The sequence below is a fragment of the Chrysemys picta genome, chromosome 23 (assembly GCF_011386835.1).
Source record: "Chrysemys picta bellii isolate R12L10 chromosome 23, ASM1138683v2, whole genome shotgun sequence".
NCBI classification, from domain to species: Eukaryota; Metazoa; Chordata; order Testudines; family Emydidae; genus Chrysemys; species Chrysemys picta.
The window spans coordinates 1,702,821-1,716,524 of record NC_088813.1 but is presented as its reverse complement, the minus strand read 5'-3'; the positions used below and the strand labels follow the sequence as shown (position 1 = coordinate 1,716,524).

The window sequence follows — 13,704 nt, the reverse complement described above, 5'->3', positions numbered from 1 at the left end:
CGCGGCTTTTTTTTTTTTTTCCAAGCGGCAAAAACGCTGGAGCCTGCCCTGCCAGTCAGTACTTGTTTCCCTGGCTCATGAGCCGTGCTCCACAAGCACCAACAACCTTGAAACATAAGGTATGTCTACACTACGGGATTAATCCGAATTTATATAATTCGAATTTGGGAAACAGATTGTATAAAGTCGAAATGTATGCGGCCACACTAAGCACATTAATTCGGTGGTGTGCGTCCAAGTACCGGGGCTAGTGTCGATTTCTGCAGCGTTGCACTCTGGGTAGCTATCCCATAGCTATCCCATAGTTCCCGCAGTCTCCCGCGCCCATTGGAATTCTGGGTTGAGATCCCAGTGCCTGATGGGACAAAAAACATCGTTGCAGGTGGTTCTGGGTACAGCCTCACCTCCTCCCTCCCTCCCTCCCTCCCTGCATGAAAGCAACGGACGGCAGACAACCATTTTGCACCTTTTTTCCTGGGTGAACACTGCAGACTCCATACCACGGCAAGCATGGAGCCCGCTCAGCTCAAGACAGCAGTCATGAACATTGTAAACACCTCGCGTGTTCTCGTGGAGTTTATGCTGAGCCAGGACCAGAAAAACGAGGCGAGGAGGCAGCGGCGGTGGCAGTGCAGCGACAAGCATGATGAGGACATGGACATGGACACAGAATTCTGTGAAACCACGGGCCCCAGTGCTTTGGAGATCATGTTGGTAATGGGGCAGGTTCTATCCATGGAACGCCGATTCTGGGCAAGGGAAACAAGCACAGACTGGTGGGACCGCATAGTGTTGCAGGTCTGGGACGATTCCCAGTGGCTGCGGAACTTTCGCATGCGTAAGGGCACTTTCATGGAACTTTGTGACTTGCTGTCCCCTGCCCTGAAACGCCAGAATACCAAGATGAGAGCAGCCCTCACAGTTGAGAAGCGCGTGGCGATAGCCCTGTGGAAGCCTGCAACGCCAGACAGCTACCGGTCAGTCGGAAATCAATTTGGAGTGGGCAAATCTACGGTGGGGGCTGCTGTGATGCAAGTAGCCAAAGCAATCACTCAGGTGCTGCTACAAAAGTTAGTGACTCTGGGAAATGTGCAGGCCATAGTGGATGGCTTTGCTGCAATGGGATTCCCTAACTGTGGTGGGGCGATAGGTGGAACCCATATCCCTATCTTGGCACCGGAGCACCAAGCCACCGAGTACATAAACCGCAAGGGGTACTTTTCAATGGTGCTGCAAGCACTTGTGGATCACAAGGGACGTTTCACCAACATCAACGCGGGCTGGGCGGGAAGGGTTCATGACGCTCGCGTCTTCAGGAACACTACTCTGTTTAAAGGGCTGCAGCAAGGGACTTACTTTCCGGACCAGAAAATAACCGTTGGGGATGTTGAAATGCCAATAGTTATTCTTGGGGCCTAGCCTACCCCTTAATGCCATGGCTCATGAAGCCATACACAGGCAGCCTGGACAGGAGTCAGGAGCTGTTCAACTACAGGCTGAGCAAGTGCAGAATGGTGGTAGAATGTGCATTTGGCCGTTTAAAAGGTCGCTAGCGTTCATTATTGACTCGCTCTGACCTCAGCCAAAGAAATCTCCCCATTGTTATTTCTGCTTGCTGCGTGCTCCACAATCTCTGTGAAAGTAAGGGGGAGACCTTTATGGCGGGGTGGGAGGCTGAGGCAAATCGCCTGGCTGCTGATTACGCTCAGCCAGACACCAGGGCGATTAGAAGAGCACACCAGGAAGCGCTGTGCATCAGAGAAGCTTTGAAAACCAGTTTCATGACTGGCCAGGCTACAGTGTGAAATATCTGTTTGTTTCTCCTTCATTAAAACCTGCCCCCTTTATTGACTCTTTTTCTGTAAGGAACCCACCCTCCCCCTTCCCCAGCTTGCTTTCAAACCAAATAAAGTCACTATCATTTAAAAATCATTTATTCTTTATTAATAGATTAGAAAAAGAGGGAGGGAACCCGGGTGGGATTTGGGAGGAGGATCAGTGGGAAGGAAAAGGCCACTAAAAAAAGGTTAAAAAAATGACAGCCTTTTGCTTGGGCTGTCCACTGGGGTGGAATGGGAAGGTGTACGGAGCCTCCCCCCCCCACGTTCTTACACGTCTGGGTGAGGAAGATACGGAACATGGGGAGGGGAGAGGGGGGTACATGGGCTGTAGCGGCAGTCTGTTTTCCTGCAGCCGTTCCTGAAGCTCCACCAGACGCCGGAGCATGTCTGTTTGTTCACGCAGCAGCCCCAGCGTTGCATCCTGCCTCCTCTGATCTTCCTGCCGCCACCTCTCATCTCGAGCGTCTCTCCTGTCCTCACGTTGGTCCCTCCTGTCCTCACGTTGGTCCCTCATGTCCTCACGTTGGTCCCTCCTGTCCTCACGTTCACTGGCTTCTTTCCTATACTTTGAAACCGTTTCCTTCCACTCATTCAGATGAGCTCTGTCACTGCGGCTGGATTCCATAATTTCTGCAAATATCTCGTCTCGCGTCTTCTTCTTACGACGCCTTATCTGTGATAGCCTTCGGGATGGAGGAGGGAGGCTTGAGGAATTTGCAGCTGCTGTAGGGAGGGGAAAAAAGGGAGAATTTTTTTAAAAGATACATTTTGCAGAACAATGCTTATACTCTTTCATGGTGACCAACACTATTCACATTACATAGCACATGTGATTTCTGTGCAAGGTCGCATTTTGCCTCTTAATACTGAGTGCCTGTGGCTTTGCTGCTAGAGATCACAGGTCCGGGCAACAGAATTCGGCTTGCATGCGGCCATGGTAAGCCATTGTCTTACAGCTTCTGCGCCCTCCTTTCCCACATACCAAGCAAAGCCCGTAGAGTGCTGCGGTTTTTCTGTTAACATTGAGCAGCAGCAGAAAACAAACTAACCACCCCCCCCCCCACCCGCCATGAATTCTCTGGGATGATCGCTGTACCCCTCCCCCCACCGCATGGCTGGTAACAGGGAAGATCCCTGCTAGCCAAACGCGAAAAGCTCAGGGCCAATTTCCCATCTGCGCTTGGCTAACTGCAGGGAAGGAATTATTTTCAGCCACAGGCAAACAGTCCAGTAGGAACGGCCACCTCTGTCCCCTTAATTAAGTTCCCGTATTTCAACCAGGTTACCATGAGTGATATCACGCTCCTGAGGATTACACAGCAAGATTAAGAACAGATGTTGCTTGAATGCCAGCAAACACCGGGACCATACGCTGCCAGGCTTTGTCAGGCAATGATACCAGATTACTTGCTGCAAGCATGGCGTGGTCAAGTGTCCTACCATGGAGGACGGAATAAGCATGCACTGCCCAGAAACCTTGGGGCAAGGCTTTTGGAGTACCTCCAGGAGAGCTTCATGGAGATGTCCCTGGAGGATTTCCGCTCCATCCCCAGACACGTTAACAGACTTTTCCAGTAGCTGAACTGCCCCCGAATGCATCCCAAGTCCTCAGGGAAAAGTAATCATTAAAAACCGTTTGCTTTTAAAACAAGTTTTATATTTTAAAAGGTAAACTCACCTGAGGTCCCTTCCATGGGGTCAGGGTCTTGGATACTGGCTTGGGAGGGTTGGGAGGGTACTTCAGTCAGGCTGAGAAAAAGATCCTGGCTGTTGGGGAGAACGGAGTGCTGTGTGCTCTCTGCAAGCTCATCCTCCTCCTCCTTCTCCTCCTCCTCTCCCCCATCGGCAGAATCCTCAGGTGTAGCTGATGAGACTATCCCCGACCCGGAATCCACGATCACAGGTGGGGTAGTGGTGGCGGCCCCCCCTAGAATTGCATGCAGCTCGGCGTAGAAGCGGCATGTCCGCGGCTCTGACCCAGAGCGACCGTTTGCCTCCTTTGTTTTTTGATAGGCTTGTCTGAGCTCCTTGACTTTCACGCGGCACTGATCTGAGTCCCTATTGTGGCCTCTCTCCATCATGCCCTTGGAGATTTTTTCAAAAGTTTTGGCATTTCGTCTTTTAGAACGAAGTTCTGCTAGCACTGAATCCTCTCCCCATATAGCGATCAGATCCAGTACCTCCCTCACGGTCCATGCTGGTGCTCTTTTTCGATTATCGGCCTGCATGGTTACCTGTGCTAATGAGCTATCTGTGGTCACCTGTGCTCTCCACGCTGGGCAAACAGGAAATGAAATTCAAATGTTCGTGGGGCTTTTCCTGTCTACCTGGCCAGTCCATCCGAGTTTAGATTGCTGTCCAGAGCGGTCACAATGATGCACTGTGGGATAGCTCCCGGAGGCCAATACCATCGAATTGCGGCCACACTATCCCTAATTCGAAATGTTAAAATCGATTTTGGCACTACTCCGCTCGTCGGGGTGGAGTACAGAAATCAATTTAAAGGGTCCTTTATTTTGAAATAAATGGCGTCGTTGTGTGGACGGTTGCAGGGTAAATTCGAATTAATGCTGATAAAACCGAATTAAAGTCGTAGTGTAGACCAGGCCATAGGCGCCAACTTCCCCTCTTCGCAGTGGGTGCTCGACCCCTCTCTCGGCCCCCAGCCCTAACCCCACTCCACCTCTTCCATGAGGCCCTGCTCCAGCCCCACCTCTTCCCCGCCATTCCAACCCCTTCACCAAAGTCCCCACCCCAACTCCGCCCCCTCCCTGCCCCTATTCCAACTCCTTCCCCAAATCCCTGCCCAGTGCCCGGCCCTGCCTCTTCCCCACCTCCTCCCCTGAGCGCACCATGTTCCCACTTCTCCCCCGCCCCCAAGCGTGCTAACGCTGCCAAACAGCAGCGGCCAGGCGGGAAACGCTGGGAGGTAGGCAGAGGAGCGGGGATGCGGAGCGCTCGGGGGGGGGGGGCAGGGAGATACTGCCGGTGAGTGCAGAGCACCCACCAATTTTTCCCTGTGGGTGCTCCGCCTCCGGAGCAGCCTCAGAGTCAGCACCTATGCCTTGAACTGGTTTTTGCTATATCCCACAGCAGCAATCTCTCCTCCACAAAATAATCATGTCCCCACCACAGCTGCAATTTTTCGTAGAGCTCTGTAAATACTGGATTCAGAGTAGCAGCCGTGTTAGTCTGTATCCGCAAAAAGAAGAACAGGAGTACTTGTGGCACCTTAGAGACTAACAAATTTATTAGAGCATAAGCTTTCGTGGACTACAGCCCACTTCTTCGGATGCATATAGAATGGAACATATATTGAGGAGATATATATACACACATACAGAGAGCATAAACAGGTGGGAGTTGTCTTACCAACTCTGAGAGGCCAATTAATTAAGAGAAAAAAAACTTTTGAAGTGATAATCAAGCTAGCCCAGTACAGACAGTTAAGAAGTGTGAGAATACTTACAAGGGGAGATAGATTCAATGTTTGTAATAAGCAACAGAGGGTCCTGTGGCACCTTTGAGACTAACAGAAGTATTGGGAGCATAAGCTTTCGTGGGTAAGAACCTCACTTCTTGCATCTGAAGAAGTGAGGTTCTTACCCACGAAAGCTTATGCTCCCAATACTTCTGTTAGTCTCAAAGGTGCCACAGGACCCTCTGTTGCTTTTTACAGATTCAGACTAACACGGCTACCCCTCTGATACTCAATGTTTGTAATGGCTCAGCCATTCCCAGTCCTTATTCAAAGCGGAGTTGATTGTGTCTAGTTTGCATATCAATTCTAGCTCAGCAGTCTCTCGTTGGAGTCTGTTTTTGAAGTTTTTCTGTTGTAATATAGCCACCTGCAGGTCTGTCACTGAATGACCAGACAGGTTAAAGTGTTCTCCCATTGGTTTTTGAGTATTTTGATTCCTGATGTCAGATTTGTGTCCATTAATTCTTTTGCGTAGAGACTGTCCGGTTTGGCCAATGTACATGGCAGAGGGGCATTGCTGGCACATGATGGCATATATCACATTGGTAGATGTGCAGGTGAACGAGCCCCTGATGGTATGGCTGATGTGATTAGGTCCTATGATGATGTCACTTGAATAGATATGTGGACAGAGTTGGCATCGGGGTTTGTTACAAGGATAGGTTCCTGGGTTAGTGGTTTTGTTCAGTGATGTGTGGTTGCTGGTGAGTATTTGCTTTAGGTTGGGGGGTTGTCTGTAAGCGAGGACAGGTCTGTCTCCCAAGATCTGTGAGAGTAAAGGATCATCTTTCAGGATAGGTTGTAGATCTCTGATGATGCGCTGGAGAGGTTTTAGTTGGGGGCTGAAGGTGACAGCTAGTGGTGTTCTGTTATTTTCTTTGTTGGGCCTGTCTTGTAGGAGGTGACTTCTGTAAATACTGGAGCATCATTCAGCCTCTATTTGCACCACTCATGACACTAGTGCACAGCTATTTGGGTTCCATGCTCTATTAGAGATGGTGAACAGTGAGAAATGCGCAAGCTTGAGGGATTTTTTTTTTTAAAGGCATGCAAATGATGAGCCATGGCTAATGCTATGCGATGCAGAAAGTTGTATGAGGAGAACTTGAGCGGCTGCTCCCAGTCACTCCTTGCAGGACACCTCTGCCCCCCTTGCATTGCCAAAACGTCCCAAAAGACAATGAGCGCACTGCACTGGACAGCAGCTTCCCATGGTGCCCTGCACGAGGCCTGGACACACAGCTCCAAGCCCAAGGGTGCTATACGGCCCGTGGCTGGGACACGTCGACTCACGTGCTTCAGACGTTTGCACCTAGCCATGGCCCAGTCCGCCCGCCCCAGGACACCCAGTGGTGCCAGCTGCAGGCCGCGAGTTCTAGACCGCACAGCCCCCCCAAGCTCCCAGCCTGCGCGCGCAACCCGCGCTCTTCCAGGGTCCGGGCTTGTCGGCCCCGCCCCACTCTCCAGGACACTGATTGGTGCGGAGCCGGCCCCGCCCTGCCCCTTCCGTCGCGGGCTGTTGTGCGACTCTCCCTGCGCGCGGCGCTGGTTGGCCCGGCCGGCCCCTCCCCCTGCGCGCGCCGTTGTAAGGCTGGGCCGCAGCGCCTCCGAGTTAGTCCGTTCCAAGGGCAGGCGGGTAATGGCGGCGGCAGGGCTGCGCGGAGGCCTGCGCGGGGCCTTGGTGATGCAGCAGCGGGGATGGAGCTCGGGCTCGGGCTCCGACCAGGTACCGCGGCTCAGCCGCGTGGGGAGCGCTGGGCCTGGGGGGGCTCCCCTGACGTGACTGTGTCCCTGGAGCTGAGGGGGGTGCTGGGAGGGGACGAAGCGCCGGGGGAGGTAGGCAGGGCCTGGGCTTTCCCTGATGTCTCTCTCTCTCTCTCTGCAGCTGGGCGAGCTGGGGAGCGGGGCTGGGAAGGGCGGCGGCGGTGGCGGCTCGATCCGTGAGGCCGGAGGGGCCTTTGGGAAGAGGCAGGCGGCCCATGAGGAGCGATACTTCAGGTGAGTCTTTTCCGCCCCGTGGGACGCCCGGACTCCTGGGTTCTGTTCCTGGCTCTGCTGCTGCTTTCCCACGTGGTCCTTGATTAGCTACTCCAGGGGTAAGCATGGCTGCCCCATCCCCTAGGTCCTGCCCCTGCTACTGTCTGTAACCTTGGGACACCCTGACTCCCCTGGCTGGGGACATTAGCAGAGCAGCTGTCTGTGTAACGAGGTCACATGCTTGCTGCTCTGCCTCGTGGGTCTGGCTTCTGTGCCGTCAGGTGCTAGGTTTTTCAAGCCAGTTACATTCATTCCCTATGTAGTAATAGTCCTGTCAACTCAACAGCTGATTAGCCGTGAGAATCCTTTCTGGCTAAATGCTGCATTTGCTCTGGTATTGGCGATTTCTTAAAGAATAAGAGAAGAGTCCAGCTGCAGCCATGAGATGAGGGGCAGGAGAAAAACATGGGAATATCCCAGCTGAGACAGCAAATCCTCCTGTATGTTAACAAAAATCAATAACTGAGATTGCCCTCTGTTAAATCTGTCTTGTAGTATCCAAGCACCTTATGTAGTGACCTGCATGTGTTGCAGACCCTACCCTCTCACCCATTACAACCTGATTTCTCTTCATAAAATTGGAGTAAGACCTGGTAAACTCTAGCCTCTTCTTTTTGAGCCACTGCTGCTCGATAGGGTCAGGTCTGGTAAATGTTAACAGCAGAGCAGTCCTGATTGGCACCCGCCCAGGATAACATACCTGCTTGGTGGGGATTGTCGGTGTAGCTGAGCAGCCTAGCTTTCATGTCCAGTGGTGTCTATCAATCTATAGAGACCTGTGTTCTTATCTAGATGGAAACATTATCTGCAGTTATCCTGAAATGAAAGTGGTCCAATTAGCTATTTAAGCTTTGAAACCATTCTGTGCCTAGGAAACACTTGTGGGGGGAGGGGGGTGTTTGACTTTGACTTCCATTAAGTAGGCTGTCCATCTCCCAACTCCCAAATAATTTGGTTTGTCTGAATTGGTGATGTGCACTGTGCAGGGACAAGGAGAGGGAACAGCTGGCCTCTTTGAGGGAACATCACGAAGAAGAAATTGATCATCACAAGAAAGAAATACAGCGGCTGCAGAAAGAAATCGAACGCCATAAGATCAAGATCAAGAAACTTAAAGGTGATGATGATGATTAAGCTGCTGTTGGTTGGTTTTTTTTCATGTACAGTCAGTGATTCTCATTGTAATCATTGCATTGAAGACTGTCTGCTTTAGCCAACATAATCTAAGTTTTCTCTGTTAGAGGATGTACTACAAAAGTCAAATAAAAATCAGTCTCCTGATCTGTTTAGTGATGGTCTTATTAAAAATAACCCTTTTCTTTTTCAACTAAACTCTTGTTGGAGTTTCATATAGGAGCTCTTCATTCTAGAGTTGAAATGCTTTTTACACTTTTCTGTAGATCACATCTAAATAAATCAAATTTAAGGTAATTAGAGCATCAATTGAACCCCCACATGAGATTATGGGCTGGAGAGTTATCAGCTAAATCGGGCTTGCATAATATGTGGCCCGTGTGGGCTCACTGTGTGGCCCGTGGGAGGTGAGTAGGTGAGCTCACTGTGCCCCCTGCGGGGGGCGAGTAGACAATCGTTGGGGTAAGCCAACGGCTGGCTGGCCAGCGGTTGGGCAGGGTGGTGAAGAGGCCAGTGGCAGGCTGGGGAGTGAGAGTGAGCCAGCGGTAGGGGGTGGGGGCAGCGGCATGCAGGCAGGTGAGCTGACGGTGGGGGGAGTAGGCAAGCCGGCAGCGGACAGGCAGGTGAGCTGGTGGCAGGGGGGAGTGGCTGAGGGGGGGGGGGGCAGGTGAGGAGGCAAGATGGGGGGGGGGGGGGGAGATGAGGTGAGCCGGGAGCATGGGGCTGGGGAAGTGGGCGGGGAGGCAGGTGAGGTGGCGGGGGAGCTTTATACTTCGGGGCGGTGAGGAGGCAAGCGTTGAGTCGGTGGCTGACCTGTTCCACTGATCTTGTTTCTCATAAAAATTGGTCCTTTTTGCTGCTTTTCTCTGGGCTGCCAATCTGTTGCAACACAGATCCAGGGTCTGAACCATGCCCCCAAAACTGCAGACTTAACTGAAACCAGTTTAGCAAGTACTTCTGTCTCCAGACACCCAGCTCCCAATGGGATCCAAACCCCAAATAAATCCATTTCACTCTGTATAAAGCTTATACAGGGTAAACTCAAATTGTCCGCTTTCTATAACACTGATAGAGAGGCACAGCTGTTTGTTCCCCGAGGTATTAATCACTTAATCTGGGTTAATTAATTAAAAACAAGGCTTTGACTGCTCCAATTTTTTTTCCATTTTCAATCCAAAATGAATGATATTTATCAAAGTCCTAAAGGTGCCAAAAAGTTTCAGATTGTATAAAAATTGATATTAACATCTACTTTACCACTTTACGTAATATGTCAGTTATTCTCACTGCGGCCGAAATCAAGTTTTAATGTACAGATACAAAATTTCAAAGTTTTTTGGAGATATGTTTTAATAAAGAATTAGATAATTATCAGACATCCAGGAACGCTGCAGACTACTCCCGCCCTTGTGCCAAGGTTAGCCGAGTACGTACTTACGTAGATTAGTATGTCTTGATACTACTTTTGTAAGGGTTGATCAACGAGACACGCTGAGTGCTGCGATCACAGAAAAGTGTGATGCAAGACGCAACATTTAAGATACCACAAACAGGTATATTGCAAAAAAAAAAGTTTATTGATATATTAAGATATTGCAAGAGATATTAACCACTTAAGCTCATTTCTCACACAGGCTCCCGTTACCGGTACATTTCTTCATTTGTACATGCTCCTGTATCACTCTGGTAGATTTATTTTATATGTCATCTGTTCAGCAGACTTTTGGTAGCATTGTTTGTAATTTTAAATTTACTGAAAAAGTCACATGCAGCAGGCATATAAATATACAGTAAACATTTTTGCATAAATTAGGAGTGATTTTTGTGATCTATCCAGAGTGATTGGAAAATGTCCAACACAACTTTGGGCGTGAATCCTTAGGTCATTTTAAGAGAAAAACATTTCTGTGAACACTTATTCTAAAATTCTTCCTAAGGGAGCTACAGTCCCTTCAAGGAGGTGATGAAAAGTTAATTTCTGATTAATATCTCAAACGCTTTAATATAAAGTAATGAAATTATGTCCGTGTCTTAGTGTTTGTATGTGCTACCATATTACGTTATCCAAAATTATTTAAACCATAGGTGTCCCGAACTGGCGGTCATTTTTATTTCATATTTCAAGAAAGGCTTGTCATAGACTGCCTCTGGCTACGAGCGGTAATATTATGTTCCATAATAAGTTGTTAATTTTTGGTTATTTATTATTACATTTGAAACTTATGGTTCCAAAGTTGAAAAATAAGTAATAGGTAAAATTGTTTGTATCATTTTAAGCATCTAAGCAGATTAACATTTTTAAACAGGTTTCTCGGACACGGTTAATTATACAAAATAAGAGTACCATTTTAATGCATGTTTTAGCATTAAATCATATTCCAGAGTCATATCTGTTATAGTCAAAGATTTAAAAAATATTAAATAAAATTGGTCCGGTCCACCCAGTTCATGGTTTAAATAGTTTAAATCATAGTTTAAATCGTTTTTTAATGATGTATGATAGAACGTTGAAAATAAACTTTAACGGGTAAGTGGATTCAAATTGTAAGCACACTCTTTTTAGTAAAGAGCAAATTTTCGGAAATATATTTTTCCTTCATCAGGCTGGAAACGTTATACAAGATAGAACCTGTTGTTTGCTCTCTTGTATAATCTATTCAGGGTGATGAAGCAAAAACATATATTTCTGAAAATTTGCTCCCTTTTTTTTAAAAGGACTGTGCTTGCAATTTGAATCCGCTTTCCTGATAAAGTTTATTTTCAACCTTGTAACGTGTAGCCTCGTTACTTCCCAACAATTAATGTTGTAGAACAGCGATAGCCCATACTAACGCTATGGCACATACCAAATTTCATTGATATATCAATATTAAAGCTTTTTTGAGATATTAATTAAGAACTTGGAAAATATCTCAAATATTTTTACTGCAAAATTTCATAAACTAACTTGCAATTTATAAATACAAATATTATATATATATATTAAAAATACTTCATTGAAACTGCAAGAAACATGTTAAAATTGCGTAAAAAGAAAATGTGATCACTTTGTCCAGAAAATCCAAAATAAATTTGAAGTACCGTAAGTGGTTAAGATATCACAAGCAAGTACATTATAAAAAAATGTAATGCTTTTGTTCATTGCTTTTCAAATATCATAACAAACATTTGGATGCGGTAGCAGCACAAGAAGATTTGGCCATGACTTCAACAAAAAAATCAAATCTGTCCCCTGTGATAGCTGATTTACGGAAAAGGATCTCAACAACGTCTTTACTTTTGAATTTGAAAAGCCCAAATTTGGGCTTTTTGGGAAAAGCAAAGAAGAAATCAGCAACGTGCAAGGTGGAAAAGGAAGTGAATGGCGAGCTCAAACCATGTAGCTTCAAGACAAGTGAAGCAAGGGCTGTGAAAAATTTCAACCTTTGGTGGCATGTAAAACGTAACCATCCTGAAAACTCCGTGGCTCTGGTTACAAAAAAGGACCAAGAAGATGAGGCAAAACAGAAAGCTGACACAGCTAAACGACGTTCATCTGGCCCTTTGAAAACTCCTGGAGAAAAGATTTTTTGCAGAGCTTCATCTGAAAAACCAAAAATTGAGCAAACAAAACTTGACTCATATTTGAAAGGTTTCAGAGTAGCAGCTGTGTTAGTCTGTATGAGCAAAAAGAACAGGAGTACTTGTGGCACCTTAGACTAACAAATTGATTAGAGCATAAGCTTTCGTGGACTACAGCCCACTTCTTCGGATGCAATATGCTGTAGTCCACGAAAGCTTATGCTCTAATCAATTTGTTAGTCTCTAAGGTGCCACAAGTACTCCTGTTCTTTTTGCTCATATTTGAAGACATCCATGGTGACTGTAACCTTTGAGGCCAATACTTTCTGTGAAGGGCTGATGGAAATGGTTTGCTTGAGTTCAACACTGCTCACTACCTTCAGGCTAAAGAACAAAGGATTCCAAAAAATTGCAGGTGAAATAGGTCGGCAGCTTGGTGTTTCGATGGGGCACGATGCTGTTCGTCATTTAGTTGTCAGCACAGCTGAGTCTGGTCACAAAGAGCTCAAAGCTTTGGAGCAAAAATTGTGCTATCTGAAAATGGATGCAGCAACCCGTGGAAACAGAAATTTCCTTGCAATCAATGCTCAGTATTATGAAGAAGGAAAAGATAAAGCTGTGGTAAAAATCTTGGACTGAAGGGTGTCACAATTCTTCGTACGTGAAAAGTCAAGTAAAAGCTATTTTAGAAAAATTGGGGATCAGTGAAATGCAAGTGCTGAGCATCTGCGTTGATAATGCAGCAAACATGACGTGTGCCATCAAATTTCAGCGAGGACAATTTCTGCCTCTGAGAACAGAAATGTGGACAGAACTGAAGCTGTTTTGCTTGATGAAGGAACTAAAGGAATGGATGAAATCCAACTCAACAGGGATGCTGCTGCGCAATGGGTTAATGACCCTAGCCTCATACTTCCAACATGGCTTCATGAGGACGACTCAAAAGTCCAACTGATGAGGTGTGGTATTAACACTCTTCAGTTGGCAATCTGGGATGGACTGAACAAAGAACATGTCGAATTTTTGCCAGAAATTTCTTCAAGTGGCTGTCAAACTACGAATCCCAAGTATTCAGTGGTTGAGTTACCCCATGTAGATCAAGCGGGATACTGTGACTCGCTGGGGTTCAACATTTACGATTAATTGAAAAACGAGAAGCCAATCTTACTGTGAACAAGTGGTGGCTGCTGCTGGAACAAGAGAACTCAAGTTAACAAAAGCTGAATGGGACAAAGTGAAGAACCTGCGAGACCTCTTGGCAAAGCCAAACCAAACAGCCATAAATCTTCAAGCTGTCAATGTAACCCCGGGAGTTTTAATGAAGGAATGGCGAAAAGTGTCAAAACTCTTGCAAGAAAATGGTGGACAAATTGCGGAAGGAATACTATCCTCCATGCAGAAACGTGAAGAGAAGCTTTTTAACAATATTCATTTCCTTGCTGAAGTTTGTCCCACGGTATCGGATTCTTCTTACCTCAAGGGAAATATCAAAGGCAAAGGAAGGGGTCCTTGATATTGCTCAACTCAAAAAAACAAAATCTATTGCTACATTTGAACTCAGCAAAAGAGGTTGAAGAAAACGAAACCCAACAAAAGGCATCATCAACAATCCAATTTGCGGTTTCGGAAAGTTCATATCCTTCAGAAATA

The 13,704-nt window shown here is 47.1% G+C and overlaps 2 protein-coding genes across 2 annotated transcripts; one reads left to right on the top strand and one right to left on the bottom strand.

The window, feature by feature from the left end:
- Positions 1-1,912: 1,912 nt before the first annotated feature.
- Positions 1,913-5,397, bottom strand: LOC135977276 (SRRM2 protein homolog rsr-2-like). The gene is made up of 2 exons (XM_065577229.1): positions 3,520-5,397; positions 1,913-2,564 (listed from the first exon to the last, which is right to left on the bottom strand). Exons 1-2 carry the CDS (start codon positions 4,067-4,069, stop codon positions 2,017-2,019), a joined length of 1,098 nt encoding a protein of 365 aa, XP_065433301.1. The 5' UTR covers positions 4,070-5,397; the 3' UTR covers positions 1,913-2,016.
- Positions 5,398-6,853: 1,456 nt separating this feature from the next.
- On the top strand, positions 6,854-8,640 carry ATP5IF1 (ATP synthase inhibitory factor subunit 1). Its single transcript, XM_005313558.4, has 3 exons — positions 6,854-7,048; positions 7,208-7,320; positions 8,346-8,640. The coding sequence occupies exons 1-3, from the start codon at positions 6,962-6,964 to the stop codon at positions 8,491-8,493; spliced, it is 348 nt and encodes a 115-aa protein (XP_005313615.1). The 5' UTR covers positions 6,854-6,961; the 3' UTR covers positions 8,494-8,640.
- Positions 8,641-13,704: the final 5,064 nt, after the last annotated feature.

Coding starts and splice junctions, on each gene's coding strand:
- LOC135977276 (XM_065577229.1), bottom strand. CDS start 4,069: ATGCAGGCCGATAATCGAAAAAGAGCACCAGCATGGACCGTGAGGGAG. Junction 2,565..3,519: donor CCCCATGGAAGGGACCTCAG/GTGAGTTTACCT, acceptor CCCTCCCTACAG/CAGCTGCAAATTCCTCAAGC.
- ATP5IF1 (XM_005313558.4), top strand. CDS start 6,962: ATGGCGGCGGCAGGGCTGCGCGGAGGCCTGCGCGGGGCCTTGGTGATG. Junction 7,049..7,207: donor CGGGCTCGGGCTCCGACCAG/GTACCGCGGCTC, acceptor CTCTCTCTGCAG/CTGGGCGAGCTGGGGAGCGG. Junction 7,321..8,345: donor CATGAGGAGCGATACTTCAG/GTGAGTCTTTTC, acceptor TGCACTGTGCAG/GGACAAGGAGAGGGAACAGC.